General features: G+C 39.8%; 1 protein-coding gene across 1 annotated transcript in view; it reads right to left on the reverse strand.

Moving 5' to 3' along the window:
* AK8 (adenylate kinase 8) overlaps positions 1–24264 on the reverse strand; it is a 63889-nt gene that overhangs the window by 36531 nt on the left and 3094 nt on the right. Inside the window, 9 exon segments of the mRNA XM_050320330.1 lie at positions 2159–2248; positions 3875–3934; positions 3937–4005; positions 6603–6803; positions 7360–7431; positions 8939–9020; positions 15464–15532; positions 20637–20750; positions 21414–21463. Of these exon segments, the coding sequence (XP_050176287.1) occupies positions 2159–2248; positions 3875–3934; positions 3937–4005; positions 6603–6803; positions 7360–7431; positions 8939–9020; positions 15464–15532; positions 20637–20750; positions 21414–21463 (807 nt within the window).

Consider the following 24264-nt stretch of genomic DNA (forward strand, 5'->3'; position numbering starts at 1 on the left):
TGTAAATTCATTCTTTGTTATCCCTGGGAGAGGAGGATTAGCAAAATGACAGAACTTATTATTTCTGGTATTGCTATATGATATTTATCTTTACTCAGCCCTTAATTTTGTCCCACTAAATAAAATATATGTGTGCATACAAGCAAAAACTAAGGGAGAATTTTTAGCATAGTGTACAGAAATATAGTTATGATCCCTATTAACATTCAGAAGTGTTGTACAGCTTTATTCCTCCATGCTGTATTAAAAAAATTAATCTAAATCTGAAATAACTTCTAATTTGGAGGAAGAAAGGAATTACAGCTTCAATTTCATTTTCCTGAAATGAAAGCAGCTCCCTTGGACTGAGGATGTGCATATTTTTAGGACTGGCTAAAATTTATGACCTCTGCAATTATTTTAGTCTACTGGGAATGCATTTGGTATCTCCTTAAAGGAACTGTAGTGGTTAAGATGAAGTTTATAAAGTATACAAAGAACATTTTAGTAAAGAAAGCTCGTAAAGGACCTATCTTTGAATAAATAGACCAATCCAAACTCCCATCTCATCCGTAAGTGAAATTTAGAGAGCGAGGCATTTACAGGGGTTGTCCTGCTCTTCAGAGAGATGAGGAGAAAGTGAGACCATGAATAAAAGACACAGAGCTTAAAATTATCTCTGTGTGTGAGTTACACACAAATAGCCACGCTCAGGTCAACCAGACTGTACACATGGAGAAGTTATTCCCACACAAGAACACCTCGGACCCACCGCATCAATTGACCTCCTGCCTTGGAGTTAAATGGCCACTCTGAGCAGCAGCATCTCCAAACCAGAAAATCCTCTCCCAGATCTCTGTGCCTGTTCCAGAGGAGCCAGCTTCTCCCTTCCAGGCTGCAGAGATCCATGCTTTCCATTCCCATGGTTCCCAGATAACCCCCTATTCCCAGTAATATGGAAATTAATGAGCTGAGTTACTCCACTATGAATAAATGCAACCCATTCACTAGAGACGAAGTTTAGAGTTAAAATATATTACCTTGTGGCTTGATAAAGTGCCTGACAGAGGGATAACATTCCCAAAGCTACAGGCTGTCAAAGGTCTTTTGGAAATGCTTAGAAAAGTCCTGAATCTCTTGGTCTGGTATCAAGGGAACCTCAGTTAATTTTACAGGCTCATGTTTCAGATCTGTCTAATTCAGTCTCAGAATTAAGCTATTGTGCAAAAAAAAAAAGGGAGGAATTTCAAGCTTTCCACCTCACCAGATAATTTCCTTTGCTAAAAATAAAAGGCAATGAAGATTTCGCTTTTCTCAGGGGGGGTTTGCTCAAAATTCCATTAAAACTGAAGCTTAACTGAGATTTCTCCATCTTCAGCACGTTTGTCTCCTTGTGTTTGTACCACTGGTAACTGTTTGGCCTGGTGCCAGAAACAGGACTGAAAGTCCCTTTTCCAGGCCACTGTAATTTGGCAAAATAAACATTCTTCCATTCTTACTGCAATGCAACTTCTCCTCTGTAACTACAGATCTTCTCTGGTTTTTAATACCCACCACACAGAGACAGCTCTGCTCGTGCAGGACTCCCAGGCAGAGAAGCTGAAGCTGCTGCCCTAAAGAGCTCCCAGGATTTATGATTTATCTGAAATCACTGCAGAGCCTTCCAAAAGCAAAGTATGCTTAACATTCTCTGTGGTTGTCCCCTCCTACAACCAAAAATGCTGAGAGAAATGAAGTCCAAAGAACCTTTAAGTTTAAAATATTTGTGTGGAAGTGCAGGAATTTAGGGTAGCGTTCTAGAAGTCAACATCCACATGTAAAATGAGACACAGTACTGTGCTTTATGACCAGTTTAACACAACAGTGTGCTTTAAAAATTAGTTCAAGATTTTAAAATCATATTAGAATCCTGATTTTGATTGAGAGATAAAACCACAGGGTTTGAATTTCAAATTTCACTGGAGCAGTGAATTATTTGCTTTGAAGATATAAAAAAACCCTCATAAAATCCAACTTCTGTCACGCAGTGCTACAAATCCCACGGAATGGATGGAATTAATTGACTTCCAGGTTACTCTTAAGTAACTCAGATTAGAATCTGACCAAGAAAATTCACTCACAACTCAGTTTTTGCCACAGATTTGTAACTGGGGTGTAATGAGAGAACAACGTGCCCTACCTGGCCATCCATTGTCAATGTAAGGCTTAATGAGTTCTCCAAGATTTGTGTTGTCTGCAGCAGCTTCCTTTAGCAGTTGCCCACAGCAAACTAACAGGAAGGAAGAACAAAAAAGACACAAGGTTAAATTTTAAAAAGGAAGCAACAAAGAAAAGAAAAAAAAAAAAAAGAAAACCCAGAAGCTGCATACTGGGATAAGGTCACTGAATAAAACAAAAGTTGTATGTTTTTTGGGTTTGTTGTTAGGAATTTTTTTTTTTTTTTTTTGGTCAAGCAGAGTGAAAAGCAAAGAGAGGGAGAATATTGAATAAAAAAAAAGAATATGTTTGGCAAAGAATGTATTAAAAATGGAGATGGAAAGATATTAATCAAAAATGTTTCTGAAATAATAACTCAGGGGATTGCCAGTGGTTTTCACTTTTTATAAACTTGTAATTACTGAATAAAGTTACACCTGCTGAACAGCATCTGAACCACACTGCTGGAGGTGCAGATAACACACAGTTCAAGGAAGGGACTCCCAGGATCATTTAATGATCATGTAGGAATTACATTCAAAAAGCTGTGCTAATGCAATATTATCATTGACTTCAAATACACAGAGCACCAGGAGATGCAGATTTAAATTTTTAGCCTTGCACGTGAAATATTGTTACTTTGGACAGCATTTGGTGACCCAAGTGATTGAGTCCCACCTGCCCCACATGAGTCAGATCCAACAGAGCCTTGTTTTCTGGGACAAAGCTGATAAAGTTTAATGTTTAAGTGACAATTTTAACTGTCACTAGTTGTTCTGGAGAAGCAAATTTATATTTACAGTAAATAGTGTAAGAAGATAACAGAAACTCATGTGCATAGACCCCAACCTGAGACACCTAAAATGCACACACCTAAATTCAGTCCAATTCATGTGATATTTAAACATAGGTTTAAATTTTTAAGCCTGTGCTTCAATCCCAATGGCCTAATTGGAAATAAAGAGGGATTTATTTCGTATACATTGAAGGAACAGTAAAGAAACAAACTTGCCGTTGTTTAACTAAGAGGATATGACTGATCAGCAAATTTTACAGATATTAGACATTGGTTTAAAACAATTTATAGCCATTTCACTATTAGAAGATGTTATAGAGCACTTAAAATACTGCACCAGTCCTATCACCAAGCTGCACACTCGTATTACAGAAGTTTGTAACATTTGCATGCTAACCATGAACAAGTCTCATACAGGAGTTTGTTGGGTCTCTTTTACAAAAGAAAGAGAATGTATCTTTCACTAATTCCTTCATTTTCTCCCATGTTACTTCAGATGTGCAGAACCTGAGTACTTATTAAAGTTCAGAGTAAATTCTATTTTAAAAGTGCCCCAATTTTGGTCAGACAGCTGAGACTGCAAAGACATTACTCGTAGTCCACTGATCCATAGGAGAATTCAGGGCACTATAGGAACTGAACAATGGAAAAATACAGATGTAAAGGGCATAAAAATGATGAAATGATGACTAAAAAAAAATGTTAGAGCTGGTTTGTCACAGCACATACTCTTGGTTTATGCCTCTCCATTCAAATACTTTTCACTTCTCTCCAAAATCTGACATCCGTAGCAAGGGACAGACAGAGACATTTTATGAGCAAGTAAGAGAGACAGCAAAAGATAAATGATCAAAACCAGAGAAAGGGGGAATTGAGCAAAGTGCATATTTACTGAGAACTTACTGTTGACAACCCCGTATTTCTGAGCTATTAGTGCTGCCTGCAGGCTCTTCCCACTGCCTGGGGGCCACAAAAGATGATCCGTGGGGTGAAGGGGGCGGCCGATCTGTGCCGGCTTTGGACATAGGCAAGAACTAGAACATGAGAGAAAGGCAAACAATACAGTTTGTAGCCTATTTCTTTCAAAAAAAAATAAATTAAATAAAATCATTAACTTGTCTCTTCTTTAAAAAAAGGTTGTCATGTTGATCATCATTTATTTAATCACTGAAACATCCAGACGTGCAACCAAAATAAAACTGTCCCATCAGCAACTTGCTCTGAGAGGCATTTTAGAAATCTTACCATCATTACACTCCTCTGCTCTCTTTCATCAGTAGCTGTGAAACCATTTTAGAGAGCAGATTCAATTAATAATCGCTCTTTTACCATCTTGTTTTTAGCAGAAGCAATTTTTGCTTGATAGCTGCAATTTTGCCACGCAAATTATAGAGGGCTATAATTACATTTAATACTTTCTGCAGTTTCTGAGCAAATATTTAAGTGTAAAAACTCAGGATGTTAAATTAATGACATTTATCCAGCTGTGTGTGATTAGGACTCCTAATTACAACACTATAGACTTGTAGCACAGGGTGTCATGACACAGCACCGACAGCACAAAACTGTGTATCGATGTGTTTTCCTTTTGTCCATCATTTCTGTGTAATATGCAGAGAATATTTGAGCTTCTCTGTCTGATTCCACTCATCTGCTGGGCATCATTCTCCTGAATTTTGTATCATGCAGGAAACAGAACCTTCATGCCCATGTGCAGATGATGAGAGCTTTGCAAAGAGCACAGCACACGTGAAGCAGCATCAGTGTTCCCACGTTAGAGAGATCTGAACTTTGTTACAATCCCAAAACAGTAATTGAGAGATCACTAAGAAGCCAAAAGCTGTCACAGCTTGGTAGTGAGGAGAAACTGGGATTGAATTTGGACATGGCCAAACACTCTCACTCCTTGTGCCCTTTTTATGGCCAACAATGCCAGAGGAGGAGCAGCTCAAGCTGCAGCCTCACTCAGGTTTTTGTGTGATCTTCAGATCCAATAAAAGACTCTCCAAAGAGTCCCTGTAATAAAACAGTATTTTAGTCCAAGCTTGTTTGTATGAATCAGAAACCTACGTTAAAAAAAGCACAGAGGGTTTGGTGGAGAACATCCTGAGGGATCAGTATTTTAACTGCCAAGGTCAACACATGGCTCTCAGCTTTTCTGAGAACCTTCTCTTAGACAGTTTGGGATCATTAAAAAAATCTTTTCTAATAAGGAAGCATCTCCAGCAAACTCCAGCCTGCAATTTCTAGATAGCAGACCTAAAGCATTGAGAAATTCAAACTGCAACCCCATGGGATCATATCCCATCATATCCCATCTCTTCCTGCAGTGCCACAAGCTGTGCTGGGATCCCAAACCACCAAACTGGATTTGATGTCACATATCCTTGCCCAGGGTAGCAGCAACTGAGTTGAAGTTATAATGCTATAATTATGTGACACAATCCCCAATATTACTAATATTTATGAGAGATCTCCTCTTTCTTTTTTTTTATCTCTTGCTGGAGTGATAAAAATACTTAACAAAAGCACCTGGAAAATCATAACAGAAATAAGTGTTGTTGCTGCATAATTTCCTAAACCCCAAGTATCAGCTACCCAAGCAGTGCTCCAGTTATTCTGAACATTTTCCATAACCCAGTGTATTGAAAAGCACAAACATTACAGGCAAAGCACCCTGCTTACAAATGATGCTTAATTTGCAGTAAATAACCAAGTTAATTAGGAGTAATGATCCCCTAGACAGTCTCCACATCTAATTATTCTTTAAAAAAAAATCTGGCTGCTTGATGCACTGCAGAAAAAAAGATCTAGAGAGGATTTTTTCATTCCAGTTTTCAATTTATCTCACTACATTATTAATTAATAATAATTAATATTCAGGCACTCACATTTTTATTTACAATTCAAGGCATGAATTCTTTATGAATGATGATATGAACTTTTAAATTTAATTAAGTAATTTAGAGGTAATTAATGTGTAAATTCAGAATATAAACTTCCTACTTGTTTATCTTAAAAGTGTGGCACTCGTTATTAAAAAAAAAGACCTTTTTGAGATGCAAAATTACTGGGATATAACAGATCATCTGCAGACTGACAGCTACAAAGTACATCATCAGTTGGTCTTTCTGGCAGTTTCCTTATTCTCTTCTAGAAGGATCAACATTAGAAGTCAGATTGCATTACAGTCAAGCAAAGCAAACAAGAGTTGTTGAACACAAAAGCCACCAGCACAAACAGCTTTTAAACAATGAAATGTTACTGCCTTTGAACTACTCCTGCTTCTTGTTATCAGGCTTTGGATGTTACCAGCCCTTTGGGAGATCAACAATCGAGCCACAGGGCTCCCTTTTAGAGAGAGCCTCACAGAAATAACGGTGGCATTTGCTCATCCCAGTCTGCTTTCCTTGGCAGGACTGGGCAACTGAGGCTTTCCAGTTATCTGCACTTACTCCAGTCCTGTAAAATAATTACCAGGAACAGCCCAAACACTGCACTAGAGAGAACACAACCCAGCTGGGAGCCATCTGTGTTGACTAATCCTACAAAGTGTCCCTAACAGCCAGGAACGACCTTTCCAACAGGACCTTCCCAACTGTCAGATTTTGCCATAAACGCACATATTTACCCTGTGAGAGCACATCCATGGAAGGCTGGTCTGCATTGATGGATTTCAGAACTTTCTGGTAGATCTGGAAAACCTCAGGGAAGTTTCTGTGATATTCCAGCAGTTTCTTGGACACCTCTTGTTCGGACAGGTCGTCGGGTTTCACCAGCCGTTGCTGTACCAGAGGATCGCTCGGCCACTCGAAGGTTGTGTGATAAACCTCTGCAAGTCAGATTGGGAACTAAGAGCACATCTTAACAGGTCTCTGGTTAAGGATGTCCCTCCCAGTTCCCCTCCTAAAACATTCAGTTTGATTTCTTTATTGAGCAAAATGTTGCTCAGTAATTTTATTTTGTGAAGGGCGATTGGTAACGAAACTCGACAGGACAACACAGAGCAAAATCTGCTTGGTGGTGATTTAATGGAAGATATCTAAGAGCATATCTGCAACTCAAAACCAGAACAGGAGCTGGCAGAGATGCATTGCAAAATTCTAAGCTCCTATGGACAGATCTAACCTTCAAATATTCTGTACTGCCATAGTCTGCTGTTTGCAGGCTGAATATTGAGCTTTACATTTCCCTCTATTTTATTGACCCTGAAAATAATGCAACATCAACAAACCCTGTTTTCAAACAGTTTACATTTATAATTAGAAATTCCTACTAATTCTTGAAGGGATGCCATTTAAATTTTAATCCCATTAATACAACAATGATTTTGAGACCACGTAACACTCCAGTTTGTAGTGGAGATCAGGAACAAACACATACAGCACCTTGTGTGAGGGGGTCAAGCCTTTTCCCACTGTTCCTCTCAATCAACACAGTGTCTGAAGCATAAAGCATAACTAGGCAGTAAAAAAGGAAAAAAGAAGAAAAAAAAAGAAAAAAAGTGTAGTTCTTGTTAGTTAGTTGCTTTATTTCCTGTAACTGTTTAAATGTGTCCTAATATTAAAGGTGGCTGGATGCCCTCAAAGCAGATTTGCCTCATTCTTATTTCCCAGTATTCTCCTTGCAAATATTTTAATTCACTTTTAATCAGAATTTTGCTTCACCTACTAGGCAATATAGTGGGATAAAATATCCATGAATCCAGTACCCAGGAGCATTAGCTGTGCCTGTCATCCCTACCAATTAACAACTGTCTCTGGAGCCTGGGACAGAAATACCACAAAGCACTTGGGACTGATTCTCTTCTATACCACAAGCCACCACTTTTCACCCAGGTACTTTGTTAGTGAGACCAGTGAAACTTATTTTTTTATAACCTCACAGAAAAGTGTTCAAACTTGATTAGAAGCATCAAAAGATGGAGCATCTGTCAGCTCCCTGGGTTGCTTTTGGCTAATCATCCTCACAGTTAAACACTGTAATTTAATTACTATTTCCAGCGCATTTGATTATTGTTTCAAACAAGTTCTTTTTATGACTTTCTCCTCCGTATCAAATAGCTCTTTCAGGCACTTTTCTCCCTATTAAGGTACTCACACACCGGAAATCTCATCTCCTCTCAATCTTCTTTTTGATTAACTAGACAGACTGAGCTTTAAGATTCTCATTCAGGTCTTGGTGGCACAGATATAATTGTGAGCAAAACTCAACTTCAGATGTTATTAGGTATATTAAAAATACATGCAAGTACTAGACATTAAACATTTTTGCCTAACTCTATTGCAGCGATTCTGAATTCTTCATTAACAGCCAAATATCCTCCAAACCAAATCCAAAGTGACAATTCATCAAGTTGGATAACATTCTGTTCACTGTGCACTGGCAAGCTCTACATTTATCATTTCCCACTGTATTCCACACAATTGTAATGATTTCTTACATTCTAAGTGGGTCCTTTAACTATATTAATTTGGGACAACTGGCAAGGGCAGCTGTCAAGGTCTTGTCTGTCAGCCCTTTGTCCAAATCAAGGCAGAATCAACCCTTACTCTGAAAGGTCAAGCTTAAAATCAGGATGTTTCCACTTCACTTGGTCAAGTTTACATTCTCTAATTCAACAGAAGAGTTAATTTGTATTTTAGTACACAAGGAATTGATTTAATCTGAGGATAAAGGCTGATTTTTAGAGATGGAAGTTGCAAGTGAAGCTACTTGTAGCTGCTCAGAGGCACTGCAGGGTCTTGGATCCACAGAACTCTGATGTGTAAGAAGAAAAGGGTTCCTGTGTGAAAGACAGGGTTTAAAATCTCACAAGTTACCTCAGATTTCCAAGTGGATCTGAATCATTCTGAAATATTCTGCTGTCTGGTGACTCTGGTGTTGAATTTATTGAGGATTTTTGGGGACAAGTGCTTCTAGTCTTTCCTACTGGATGCAATCACACATAAACCTTGTACTGCTTACCAACATGTCTAGGAAAGATGCCAAAGGATTGCAGCATCCATGCCTGTTCCTGATTTTCAGGGAAGCCTTCCAAAATCCATCCCTATTGAACGAAAACATGAAACAGTTATTGATCCTGGAAGAGAAAAAAAACAACAAACCAAATTAATACTAAATATCAGTGCTATTTGCACAAAAATTACCTCATTCTCATCCCACAACAGCACAAGATTTCTTAGGGATGCTTGTGAGAGAAGAAAGCAAACATGGAGCACTGGTATTTTTGTGAAATGCATGCACTGAAACCACTGCCACAGAGCAAGGGGAACTTAGGGGTTGCAGCAGTGATTTTTCCCCACACACACGTTTCAATCTTTAAAAAAAACCCAAACCAACTTCTATCTTGAATAAAAACAGCCCCAAAACAATTTCTACAGTTTTGAAATATTCAAAAGGATACCAGCCCACACTGTGTATATATATAAAAAAAAAGAAGCTAAACAAATCTAAAGACAGATTTAATGCCAAGAACACTGAGGAAAATATGCACGCTTTCATTATTTTCTTAAATTATACAGGAAAACTCACAGTAATGGAACCAGCGCTCCCAGAGCTAATGAAGCAACAGAGCAAAAGAAAGGAAAAAGAAAAAAGAGCCTTTTGCTCCCTTAAGTCCTTGTTATAGCCAGCTAAGTGTTGGATTGAGCATCTTTAAAAAAACATTTACAGATCTGTGAAATACCGTAGGAGAGCTGCAGCCTCGCTCAGTTTTTGTCTGATGCAGTATTTGAAACCTAATCCACTTCCCAGGCTCAAGCCTGAATCTTCTCTGAACTTTCCCTAATTTATCTGTTAGTTGCTTGACCACACATGTCCTTGCTCTATCCCAGACCTCAAACTACCTTTGTGATGCTGCAATAAATCTGGGAGCCATCTTTGCACCGAAATAAAGGAGATATTTTAATGCTGCATTAGCTGGCAATCGTTATCACCCCCACATAAATCTGATGTTCTGTCCAAGGTGTTTCAGGCAAAGACATCTCCACGACTTCTCTAGGAGGGAATGGGCCATTCCAATTACACAGGAAAATAGAGTAGACTATTTAAAATTCCTTAATTAGCCTGGTTTCAGGGACATGTCATCCTGCTGATACCTGTAGAAAATAAGAGACTCGAGCAACTGCAAGGCATTTTTGCCACTCCCAGTGTTTGCTCTGCCGAATTGGAATGAACCACTGGCTAAGGTCACACAGGTGCTGAGAAATCAATTTATCCCCTGGGACTCGCAGGAGGCAAAGCTGCACAATGTTTGTACTGGTGAGCTCAGAACTTCAGCACTAGTTTGGAATATATTGGGTACAAAATAGATATATAGATATATATAGGCCCAGATTTTCTTCTAGGGAGAAATGGCATCTGAGGTCTGAAGCAAATAAATTGATGCCAATTTACACAGACTACAAATGTGGCTTATTTTCTCCAGTCCAAGAGCAACACTTTTGGAGACTAAACCAAAACAAATGAAAAAAACCCACAAAAAACCAAAAAACACCCCACAGAACCTGATGTCACTACTGCTTATTGCTCAAATCACATGATGTGCAACAGGCAGTGAACACAATATTGTATTTTAACAATCCGTAGCAAACTTCTAGAGGTTTATATACAAATTTCAAAGGCAATAAGCAACTTCACAGCTAAAATGTTTTTTTCTGGTTTTGGAAAACATAGCTCAATAAAGAGCTTCCTGCAACAAATACATTTTAGGGCATTCAACAAATGCAAAATAAACACACAGCACAAAAATAGTGAGCATTTTGGAGCTGATTTCCAAAGGTCTCCGAGTTCCAGGGTATCAGTCAGTCCCTAATTAGAATACATTATCCATCTACTTGACACTTCAGTGAAATGTCTATTCCACCACAGAGCTGCAGCTTTGTTCAGAACAGGTTTATTGATATTCTGCTGCATTCCCTCTCCATACCCCCAGTGGCTTGGTTCTGTTTTATCACACATCAAAAAGGCCGTATGCTCAGGGCACCCCATGCACAGCTCAGAGCTGGAGGTCTGAACAGCTGCAAGTAGTGTGGTATCACAGGAGGGACAAGCTCCAAGCAGATGTCACAGATAAAAAAAAAAAAAAAAAAGGGGGGGAAAAAAAAAAAAAAGAGGAAAAAAAAAAGGGAGTGTGGCTTGGGAACGAAGCAGGAGGAAGCGAGACACAGCAGAGCAAGACCTGACTGAAAATATGCCTATCATGCTTTCTGCAAACACTGGTCTTTTCTGCCCTCCTGACTATCATTAAAGTGTAATTAGTAACTTCACATGGTAAATTTGTTTCTTTAAGAAGCCATCTATTTTTTTTGTGCTCGGTAGCAGTCACCTCACAGCCACGCTCGGGTGGCACCTCCTCACACCGAGGGTGGAACAAAGGCTAACAGTGAGTAATTCCACGGTGCCTTTACTCTGTGGCCACTGCTCCCTCTCTTTCAGCTGGAAACCTCCATCTTTTCCCACATAAACAGAGCACTCTGTTCCTGCCTCAAAGCCAGGTGAGGTGATCCTTGGAGATCGAGGCCATGGTGAAAAAATCAGCAACAAGGAAGCACCTTCAAAGCCATCACTCTCCTCTCCAGATTTCGGGAATCTGGAGAAAGGGAAATGCTCAAGGTCACTCCCAAGTGTACATCTCCCTCCTTTGCTGGGAGTGCTCTCAGCTATAATACCAAGCCTACAACTTTCACACTTTCCACCACAACAATAATGACTTGGGTATTCAAGGTCTCTCCTGTTATTTGACCTGTACATCCTCCATAGTTTTTTTAATTACAAAATCCAAAATTGACAGTACCTTTGAATAATGAGAAGGGAGAGCACACAGAAATAATGCTGAATTACGTGGCATGTCTGAAACAAATCTCAGCCACAAGCCTAAAGGTCAAAGGTCACGAACATGGTGCTTTTAGGAAAACAATCACAACAATTTTCCCACATCATTATTCAGTGGTTTTGAGTAAGTACTACATGGTTTTCACTCCCAGCTGGAGAAAGGGGGCAGACAACAACACACAGAAAAAGGACCAGTAATAGCTTTGCCAGTATGGATGTAAAATTCTGGAGATTTTCAGAGATTTTTCAGATTGAGGAGTGCAGTAGGAATATGGTCCCCCCCAGCTCCTGCAGTGTGGACGATGGAAGAAGCTCAAGCCCTACTAAAGTCCCATTAGAAAGAAACTTTGTATCTCCCACATTATTTTTGCTGGTTGAGCAAGATGCAAAGCTATTTTTAAAAGTCCCAGTCTTGTCAGAAAGCAGAAAAGATGGTGAATGGGCAGGTTCTCTCCCCAGATAAATGCGTGTAACATCATGTTCTTTGCATGGAGTTTCACAGACAATGTGATGCTCTTCAGCTACCAAGGTAAAACCAAGAAGAACCAAGAGCCACTGCTCTTCTTTGCCTTCCCTTTCAAGGACAGCCACTGCTCTTCTGAACTGTTTAATACCCCTCCAAAGTCATTCTGCCACTTGTTTTGTGTGAATCACTGGCCTAAGATTAGTTTCTAAAGATCCTAAGACTTCAGGAAGGTGGCTCAGCTCACTCTCAGCTACATCCTGTAGCAATCTTTTCACTGGCTCTCTGCAGTTCCACGAATTCCCTCCACAATCCCAGCAGTCAGAGGGGCTGCAGCCAACCTGTACAACCCTGGAAGAAGGAAAGTCTCCATATCAGCTTCACAAGTCCCATAATGTTTGCAATAAGTTTCCTGTGTGTGTGCTGGGAGACCTCCCCATCTGATCCCTCACGGTCCTGACCACGTTTGTGTTCGAAGAGCACGTAACACAGAGTCTCAGCAGGGCTGTTGATCAGCAGGAATGCTCTCCTCAGAGAATGCCTGTGACATCCATAAACCTGGGAGTGTCAAAACAACGGCACAGAAAATTCCGTGTTCCTACTGTCAGTGGGATGAAAGCCGTGCAATTAATGCCAGGCCAATGACACCACAAGGAGAAATAAAACAAACAGCTGGTGGTAGTGTGGTCCAACATACTGCTCCTAATCTATTAACATTCTCAGTAAAAAAACATGCTGACTCATCTTTTGAAAGAAATGGCACAAATCTGTTCAAATGATGTAAAAAATCCACAGCATTAATTCTGGTTTGAATCACACAAGGCAAATATTGCAATTAAAATGCATAGATCCTCTTTTGAATGAGAAAGACATACACAGAGTGACCACAAATTACTATCTGTTAATGTAAAGATTTTTCATAACCATCACACATTTGGAAAACCAATTATGTGGTTTTCCTAAAAACAGCTGAAACCTTCAGCCATCCTATTCTTGCTGAAAGTCAGGGAAGCTTTATAAAGGTTTTTTTTCCCCTTAGTTGGGTAAGACATCCAGCTCTGATTCAGTGCTGCTGGTGATAACAACAGGAACATAAAATGTAGGCAGGACTCTTTGCAGCTGTTGGCATTTTCACCAGATTGTCACCTCACTCAGAGTTTTACATGACCTAATACTTTAACTTCACTGGGAGATCCTGCCCTCACTATTGACAGGAGAAGTAGAGCCATGCCAACAATTATGGAAAGCATAGAGCAATAAAGCATGGGGTGGATGCAGCAATGGATTTTGATTATACATTAATAGTAAAACTCATCTTAACAGTGTCATAACCAGCACTGGAAAAATTAGCTGCTGAAAACATACTTTTTAAAATCAGGTAAAGAAACTTATGGGGAAAATAACTTGGAGAGGTTTTAGGGATGTTATAAAAGCCCTAAACTGAAGAGTTATTCACCTGCTTGCTAGTTCACAACACCCCCTGCCATCCAACAGCTCTCCTCCAGAGAGTATTAGGGGACAGACTGCCCCAGCAACTCCTACCTGTGAGAGAGCATGTGAGAAAATACTTAACCAAACTGTTGAAAACACCAGGGAACCCTCCCTGCCCTACCTGCTCACTGCCACAAGCACAACCAGAGGAGCTGTTTGTGTTCACCTGAGGGGTCTGACACCACCCAAAGCCTGGCAGTCAGGAAAGCAGTTCCTCTCTTGGTTTATCATCTTTTCAACTTGCTCTCATTTCTGCAGCTTTAGAGATATTTTAAACATCCTCACTCGAGGAGAGGTTTCACCCGAGATCGATGTTCCACATCTTGCCCCAAGGACAAGGTAGTAAATCACACAGTCACCTGACTTGCTGTATATCCATGATATCTCATTGCACTGCCTGCATAAAAAATGTTGACATTCATAGTCATTTTTTTCCTGCTCATTTGCTGGTATATCCAGAGTTGACAATATTGGTTTCTACAGCTACACTCTTTAATCCAAAATACCACAAAAATGAACAAGACAGTACACCACATGTGTGTTTTTAAACAGGCTCTCCTGCCAGCTGAAGGGCCTGTGTGAATTTATTGCAGAGAAACAAATATATCAAGTAGTACCATACATTTGATCTGGAGTGCTAAGCAACTATAACAAGTCAAAATAAAACAAAACAGCTCAGCTAAAACGACCTTCAAGAGAAACCAGACTGACCCATATAATTCAAGCACAGTGCCTAGAAATGCATGAGGTCAGGAAGTTCTACCTGGCCCCTGACCCAAAGGGGTGGCTGTGACAGTGACTGCTCTGAAACCATCAACTATTGATGAGAAAAAAGCTGTTTAGTCCTTCATGAACACAACACCTACTTTGGACTGGACTTTTTCCTCTTTAGAAGTGAATCAAATAATGTGCCATCCTTATTTTGGCATGTTTACAAACAGTGTTTTATCCATGAGATTGGTATATCTCTTACAAATAATCCTTTATAATGGGCTGACTGTGAACTCCACAAACCATAACAACATTGGAGATTTTAAAGAAAACACATAAAAATGATTTTGATCTCCTTGAGTCCAGACATTAAATTCAACCAGGATCAATCTACTAAAGTTCTCTGGGTTAAAAGTCTCTACTTACATCAAGGCTAAGCAGGAAGGGGAAAAAAAAGAAGCCACACATCTGAATACAGCTAAACCTATTCAGTTGCCTATTTGTATAAGCTAAGAGTGAACATATTAGTTAATACCTCGAATATATTCAAATACACTTTTCCCTAACACAGGAAAAAAAAAGAAGACACAATGAAAAACAAATAAAATTGAAATGAGTAACTTTAGACTCTCCTCCCCCCCCTTTCCTCAGTAACACTTAAAACCTTAACATATTGATTTTTTGTATATTTTCTGTTTATCTGTTTTGTCCACTCTATCTCTGCCAGTTGCCCCAGGCAATCAACAAAGCTCTGCTTGTTCAGCCTTTGATCATCTCCGTGCTGGAAGATTAGCATATGCATACTCTCATCCTCCCCTTTATCCTGTTAATAAAGCTCCAAACTCCCTCCGCTGATGTTCAAGAAAGCAACCGGCTCCAGAGCCCCCGATGATTTGCCCCCATTCCCTGCTCTGCTCAGGACTAGGAATGCTAACTACTGCACGAGTTGTGTAAGTGCTTATCCCCCCGGCCCTCTGAGGAGCAATTCTTACTTGTTTGATGCAGTCCACGTTTGACAGACGTTCCTGGATCAGATTGGCCCAGAGCGCGTTGGGAATTTTCTAAAGAAAGAACAAAAAAAAAAAAAGGCTGAATATTCACAACTGAGTTCAAAAGGAATTTTACCATGCAGGCACATTCTGGTTAAAGGTGAAGTGAGATGTCTTCTTAAAAATAAAGAAATAAATAATTCAGTGTTAAGTCCCAGGTCATTAACATGAGTTAATGACAAAGAGTTAATAAGGGCACAAAAATCAATGTTAAAGGCAAGCTGAACACAGAGCGTGAACATCCATGGGGTTTGTTGCACACCAACACGGAGGCAGTGCCAAGTTTTACACACTAACACACAAATGAGCATCAGACCTGCAAAATCCATAGGAAAATCACATCCATAAGTTGTCCTTTTTACCACAAGTGTCTGATCCACGACTGTGTCAGTGGGCTCAGCATCAGGGATCTCGCCAGCCATCAGTGAGACAAACAGGATCTCAGACACTGAGTGAACAACACAAAGAGTCTGATCTCCAGGTTTGGTTCATGGTTTCAAGTAACTCTCTGTCATCACCCAGAAAGATTATTTATAATGTATTTTATAGTTAAAGAGAGATTATTTTTAAGCTCAGGACTGGGTGGAATGGGGTGGAAAGTGCATTTGCCAATATTCTCAGAAGTGCTGTTGAGTTCTGTGATTCCTACTTTGTCCATATCTAGAGATGTTTTGTAAGGCAGCATTTTCTATGAGACAGAAGAACAAAGTTCCTCTACAGATTTAACACCTTCCCAACACTTTTTTTTTTCCCCCTAACCAAAGTCTGAAGGGTATAAACCCAAAAAGGAGCATTTCTGTAGGCTTGTGTTAAACTAACAGAGGTAGAGAAATATAATGACAACGTGGTTGACTATGAGGAAAGATTTAATAAAACCTTTATTGTATCATGAAACAATGCCACCAGGAGTGGTGGAACTGCTACCACACAAGCCACTTTAAAGGAGGATGGAGAAAACACTCCAGAACACACAAAAGAGGCCAGTGTGGCACAGACAAAGTGGCCCAGCCAGGCAGAGGGGTTTGCTCGGTTTGTTTATCTCTGCTGTCCCCAGCTCTCAGCGCCTCCTCCTCACATCAGCCATTCATAAGGCAACTTTCGAGCAGGTAAAAGAGAAAAAGGGAAGGAAATCGCTGTGTTTCTTGGAAGTCAGCAGGTCCCTGAGGGTGGTGTGTCAGAGCCTCCTGCAGCCCCTCCCTGCTGGAGCTGGGCCCGCGCCTTTGAGCCTGTCACCTTCCAAAGGGGCCCCACGCTGCTCCCAGGAACAGCCAGTGTCTTCCTCACTTCTTTCATCTGTCATGTCAAGGCAGGCTGCAGACTGCTGGGGGTCCTCTCTGCTAAGCCTTGCCAAACCAATTTAAGCCTTCTCTGAGTGCAGTGGTGTGTTCTGAGTCCCCTCTTTGGCGCGGGGTTCACTGCACAGACACGATCAAGGACAAGCGTTCAGGTGTTTCGGTGCTTCAGCTCCTTCTGCTCTCCGTGGCTCAATTCCAGTCTCATTTCCTGGGCAGTTTTGCTCCTACTGAGCAGTGGCCTACAAAATCATTTCCAAGGGGTTGCTTGCAGAATGCCTAATTATTCAACTAGAAATAGTTATCTTTGATAGATATGATGGTCCATTTAGAATTTCTCTCTCATAAACACATAAATACATTGTGAGCTCGGTGGATGGGACTGCACCTCCCAGAAATCTGCAATAAGGGACAATGGCACACATTTGATAACAGCCAAACCACACCTCACCTACAGCACTCAGAGCTGCCCCAACATTCAGCTCAGGTAAAGGAAACATCTGCTGCTGTGGGATTTTGTTTGTGTTCAGACCACTTTTCTATACACACTGGTTTAATCACTGTTTCCATACTGCTGAAAAACTGTACTCACTCATGATTAATTTTAAATATCCCATATTATTTAAGAGACATCATACTTCAACTTCCATGCCTGATCTACCCAGACTTACATCTCAATGGTCTTTTCATAAAACTCTCATCATTTTTTTTTGGTAGGGGAGCACTTTCACTGGACATCTTTCTTGAAAGCTTTGGATATATTTGCTCTGAAAACACGACAGCTAAAAACTTCTGCCTTCTCCAAGTTAGCACCTTGGAGAGCACAGCAATCAGGTTTCAAGAAATTTGGTTTAGTATTCTCTGAATCATGAATGGTTAGATTTAATTTGTTCAGATAATACACATGAAAGGCTGGGCTTTAATGGATACACAAAACTGGAACAGTTTTGTTCCTTCAGAGTAGTGTACCCTGGAATAGATTGGAATGCTGACCATGAATAGATAAGGATGCCTTGGGTTTTTCTCTTTTAAAAAGCACAGGGACATGATGCAACTCTAGGGCAGTTTTAAGTTATTAGGGAGAATGCAAACACCTCAACTGCAATTTAGTGTGGCATTAAAAGCACACCCATCCCCCAAGCCCACAATTACCTCAGTTGTTTCAACTTCTTATTTTATCCAGTTAACAGGAAAAGTGAAACATGAAATAGCTCATCATTAGACTTCACTATAGGAAAACCTGAAGATGCTTCCTATTAACATTATAATAACTAGAGATGAGGGAGTAATTTGCAATGTTTTATCCAAAAATGTAGCCTCTTTTTCTGCTCATAGAATATTTATTGATAGCCCATGGTTCTTCAATTTCCTGAATATTCCAAAAATATTTGACTTCTTTTTGGACTATTTTTACACGCAGAATGATCCCATTTTACTTTGAACAATCAACATTTAAAATTCACTACCTGAGCTGCGCTCATTAGGAAATGGCCAGGTGTGTGGGGGTGAATGACTGCATGTCCAACTCGAAAAATTGAGCTTGAGAGGATAATCACCTATTTTAAATATGCTCTTCCATGAATCCTCGTGCCAGGAAAACCCAAATGCTTCAATGCTCGCTGTGAGTCAATGCAGAAGAGATGAAAGCTTTGGTTGAAGGTAAGTGAGTAAAATAATGTGAACAAACATTTGCAGAGCTTTTTGCAGCATTTGCCCAGATCTGGTAACATTGACCTGCTGACCTAGAACTGCCTGACCTTTGGCCCTGGGGTTAATTCAGCCCCAGTAAGTTTATACGTGGAAATGACATTAAATTGGGTTATATGATCTTCCCACCAGACTTCCAAAAAACACAGCCTTAGTTCCTGCTTTTCCTCTTCTCCATTTATTAAATTGCTTTGGCCAGGACTCCCAACTTTTCAATGCCCTGGTTGCATCAAAGGTAGTGTAAACAGCTATTGTTCTGTTCCTGAAAAGAGATCCAAACCTATTAGTGCTAATGGATGCTCCGTGGGCTGGAGGAGTCATTTACCACTTGCTGCAGCAGAACCAGGGCTCAGTTACAGCAACAGGAGATTCAGGCAGCAGCCAAGAATCAGGAAGGGAAATATACAGCTCTTGAGACGAAAATTTGGCCACATTTTAAGTCACTGTAAAGCTTGCATTGATTCAGAGGAAGCAAGGAGTTCCCTCTTAGTTCTAGGAGTTATGTTTGAAGAAATAAACTCATATAAAAGAACAAAATTACTTAGCCAAAAGGTTCTTCTAGACTCTAAATCTCAAAACCAAAGGCAGTCAGCACAGTGCTGAACCACCACCAGACTCTTTGGGCCCTCCTCATTACCTGATTAGCCTTGACATTTTTGACTTTCATCTTCCACACCATCCATCTTTTTAAATCAAATAAGCCCAAAAGGACACCCTTGAAAGTGCATCTGTATAGTCTGAAATATGTTAATAATTACAGTAATTAAACCAAAGGGAATTTTTGTTTTAAATTCTCCCCCTCCAAGTATAAATTTATGAACCTATCAAAACAATCTTTAATAATTAGCAAGAAGATTTCAAAGTACATCTTCTCGATAAGAATAATTCTGTATCATCCCAGCCAAATGCAAACCCTTTTGCCAGTGAGTTCAGTGAACTCTCTCCTCTCAGATCTTGAAGTGTATTACTTGAGCCATCTCCAAACTTCATTCACTAATTCAGTGGGATAAGATCACCCTATTTCCAGCCTAATTTTCTAAGGAAAAAACCCTAATCTGTGTATCACACTGTCTGCCATCTCAGTGAATTATGAATCTGTTGGCCAATTCCAATCTTAAATTGAATTTAGCAGGGGTGTAGAATTCTCACAGATATGAAATTGCTTCAAATTTTATGAAAATAGGTGATGAGGGAGAAAAGATACATTCAAACTAGTGGACTTGCTAGAATGAGTCCCCAAAAACCAGACTGCTTCCATTTTATTTCTCATGGAACATTTTGACATCTGGAGAAAGAAATCAGCTAAAAGGGCAGGAATCAGTAGCAGAGATGTTTCTCTGTATTCAACATATTTTCCCATCTACTTGTCACTAATTTTGAATCAGGACATCTGAAAAAAAAAAAATGTTCTTTGGACCAACTGCTTTGAACATCAATTAGGAGGCCCACAATGAAGCATGAAAGGATTTAAAAAACCTGTCTGGAGCAGACACAGTACCTGGAGCTGGGGAGAACTGAACAATCTGAGGAGCTGCTCTTGCCTCAGTTTGAGAGCTGCAAGGGCTGTCAGTCACTGCCTGGATTGTCACACTCCTTTGGAGTTAATGCACCAAGTAAGTTATTTGTGTCATGCTACAGAGAAATCAAGCATGCACAACTAAGTAGCACTGTCAGATCAAAAAAAGTTCTTTGTGTACACGTTTTCCCAAGCATTTTGTACCAAAGGAGACCTGAGAGATTAATGCTCATTTTTAGTGAGATTACCAAACATGCTCAGATAGAAGGCTCGAACCATCCTGTAAATTGTACTGTGCACTCCTGGACTCCTCCCACTTCTGTTGCTCATTTCAGGGTTAATTTTTCAAGCTCTTCATTACTTGACATTGTCTTCCTCTCCTTCTATGCCCTGACACACTTCTCTTTGTTCATCTCTTACCCAGCAGAGCTCACCCTTCTCTGAAAGATGTACCTTACACATACACAAATGTACAAACCACCACAGCCAGAAGAGTATTTACTCTCATCTGCTCAACTCATAGCAGTGGATAATCACTGGAATGCCACCTAATTCCTGTTCTGTGACATGAGAACAGCTGTTCCTGTATTCCTGTACACACCTGATTTTTTTCTTTATATGCCTTTGCTTCCTCTGTCAGCGCTAATGTTTCCTTGAATAACAAAGTCTCCTGAGAGACACGGATGGCATCAAAATGTTTACTGAGCCACATTGCCTGAGGGAAGAAGAAGAAAAAAAAATACAGGTTGAAGTATTTGGAAAGAAAATGAAGCTTTTTTTTTTTCTTTTTTTTCAGAAGGCTGCAGAAAGACAGAGCTTTCCCAGCCATACATTTAAGGGTACAGACTTTATGTGTAAGTTTAAGTGGTTTCTTATGAAGACGTTCCAGAGTCTACAGCTCTGAATGAGGGCTTTTTCATCTCCTGTCCCATAACACAGAATTTAAAGGAAGAAGTATTCTCCCTAGTATCACACACCACCATCACCTGCAGTTTCTGTGGTTCAAATACAACTCTGACATTTGCAATTAAGTGGTGCCAGTGGACACGAGACGACTGACCATGCAAATGGAGAAACCCACAACAAGGGAACGCTCCAAATGTGTCATTACAGTGCTTCTCACAGGTTAATCAGTCCTGCTAAAACAAGGCAGGCAGAATTCTGCTGCCTTCCAGAGCTCACTTTAAAATTTCCATTTAACCTGTAGTGCAATGTACAGGTGTCTCCCCCAGGAATGCCACCCTTCAATTTGCCTTGTGCTCTTCTATCACTTAGATAAATCTGAAAATTATTTTTCCAGAATAAAGTTTACACAAATGCTGGGCTCATTACAAGGTAAAGAGTGAGCAGTGTTACAACACTGAATTAGGCTACTTACAACTGTAGTTTTCCCAGAAGCAGGTGGACCAAGTACACAAATTTTTGGAGCTGTGAAACAAGGATATGTGAATGTCAAGATGCAGAACAGCAAAGATCCCGACCAGTTTCTCACTGTTGCATTGCATAATATCGGTGCAGTCACAATGAAACAATTATTTCAGTTGGAAAGCTGCCTCAAATGGAGGCTTCAGGATTGGGCTCCACTGGGGAAAAAAAGAGGGGAACAGTAAGACAGTGCCAGCTGGGTCCTGCTTTAATCTCCATGGTCAATGAGATTAACACTCTGACTAACTCTGCCATTTGAAGAGATAGATGAGGTCTATATATCTCAATCCATCCAAACACACTGATAGTTTAGTGGCTGAACCAGAGCATAAGACACAAACATCTCCTTACCCAAGTTTGACTCTTATTCCCAAAACATTTACTTAGAACTAACATATTTTGTGATGAAAAATTATTTCCCTTTTTAGTTTCACCTAAATAGGTTGTGTCAGGGTTCAGAGGAGATTTAGACACTGCAAAATGAAGCACTCTCTCGCTACGCTTTTTGACAGCTACCTTCACCTTTCCAAGTCATCATTAAAAAGCAATTTTCCTCATTTTCTGCTTCTTGTGTTTCTCTATTGCAAATCCCTCTCCTTTCTCTGAGGGGGAAAGGTGCAAAAAAGGCATCCCAGTTCTGAAGAATCCTTAATCCAATGCATACAGACAACACAATAGGCATTACCTTCATAAGCTTTGTCAGGAATGAATCAGAGGCAAGAGAAGAGAAAATGGAGTAATTCCTAGGAAAGCATCTAGAACTTTTTCCAGAAATACACCTTGGGCTGCGACTCCTTGAGCTGTTGTTTTATATTAACAGCTTTGATGTTTCCCCCTCCACCAAACCACAGAGGGGAAAAAAACCCAAACCAAACCAAACCAGATTATTTACAGGAGTGACTGGTTAGTATTTACTGGGAGTAAGGCAGGTCAAAGCAGAGGAGGGAGCTACTCACCCAAAAAACCTCTTCAGCTCTCCATAACCAGGGGAGATGGTGTCTGATGGTTACAGACAGGCAAGGATGTGAAATGTATTTTTATGAGGCCTTCCAGGTACTTAACAGTTATTGGGCAGGTGCAATTTTTAAACATACATGAAACCCAAATTACGGATTCATCTTTACAAAGTTATCTGACTTGGAAGGTTTAAGAACAACTCCCCCCTTATTGGTTCTTGCAAATGCAACAGAACTAGTACACAATGTAGAAAAATACTTTAAAAGGATACATCAGCTGTTTTTATCACCTAATTTCTTTCAAATGTAATGTGATTAAATCCTAGGGTTTTTTTAAATCTAACACCTTGAAACTCCAGCCCGGTACTTAGGAATTATTTATAAACAGCGTCATAAAAGAGTGCTCGGGTGCCAACACTAATCAACTTCTTCAAACCACTTCAAAGGAAATCAAAAAACCTTTCCATCCACAGATCCTTTTGAGGTTTAACTAGGAGCATGATTTAAAATTCACAAGAAAGCCCTTAGGTATTGAAGCTTTAATACACAGCTTTCTTGGACAAACGTTTGATAAAAAACGAAACATACCATTATATACACCATCTCATGCTTTAATATTGCCCAGGGCTACTGTAAATGCTCACTTTGTACTAAATCTGGTTTTCTCTCTGCTTAGTGGCTGGCAGCAGATGGGGCAGTGTAATTCACTTGATTTACTCATTTGCACACTTGTAAGACTCCTCCAAAGCTTTCTCCCCAAACATATGACACGAGGGCACAACCAGGACGCCCCTGGATGTCACGTTTAACCCCCTCCAATCAACAAATAGTCAGGGTTTAATAGCAGAGATCTGAAGCAGCAGCCAAATGAAGCCGGGAAATTCCAGAAAATGCTTTTTTCTTCAGTAACAAATCATATTTAATTCTGTGTTTAGTCCTGATGAGATGTTACAGGATTTACTCTTCCAAGTAAAGTAACTTTTAACATTCTACAGCGGTTTTATCAACAACAAAATTAATCCTGGAATGATGCAAAATAACAGCTGGACTCAGTGGCTTCCATTTAAATCCAAAAGATTTTATTATTAATATTAATGCAACAAAATTTGTTCAACCTGTAAGGGAAGTCCTTTGTCAAATGGTCCATCCTGAACATTCTTGCAGAACTTTTGAACATTCCTTCAGAAGTTTGGGTGTAAAGGAAGAACTCACAGAAATGCCTCTTGGATCCTGAAAGCTCTTTTTCATTAGCACAAACCAAGATACCTGCAGAAAACCTCCATCTCTGAATGTGAAAGAATTATCAGCCTTTTTGGGGCCCTTTAAGGTTTTTAGAAGGAACACATAAAAGAACAGTGGGACAGAGCCCTGAGCACATTTGACCTATGAGGTTTTCCAGGCAGATGTAAGCCATAATCATCATTAGACTTGTTTATATTTTTAAAAGTGCTTTAGATCCTATTATTAATTAAAAAGGTTTTCTAACTTCACACCTGGGATAGATGCAATGCCTCTTTTCCACATATCTCTGTTTGAAATTTTCTCTAGGGCTAAAACTGTCTGGCAAGGCAAGATCATGAAAATTCATCACTCTCCTGATGGCTCTAATAAGGTTTTTTTTTTACCTTCTAAATAGTCAGCACCTTCCAACCATGATCAAAAAGTAAAAGCAACTCTGGTACACATTTCCATTACATTATTTTCCATACAATTTATTCTTAAAACAACATTTAGGCTTTAATTTTAATCGGAGTTCCTCTCCTTCCTTAGAAGGTTTTGCCAGCCCAAGAGCAGACAGCATTTTCCCTTTGACAAACAGCTGCTGTAGATCTACCTTTAGCCTCTAAG

The sequence above is a fragment of the Myiozetetes cayanensis genome, unplaced genomic scaffold (genome assembly GCF_022539395.1).
Source record: "Myiozetetes cayanensis isolate MyiCay16 unplaced genomic scaffold, myiCay2020 scf23, whole genome shotgun sequence".
Taxonomy (NCBI): domain Eukaryota; kingdom Metazoa; phylum Chordata; class Aves; order Passeriformes; family Tyrannidae; genus Myiozetetes; species Myiozetetes cayanensis.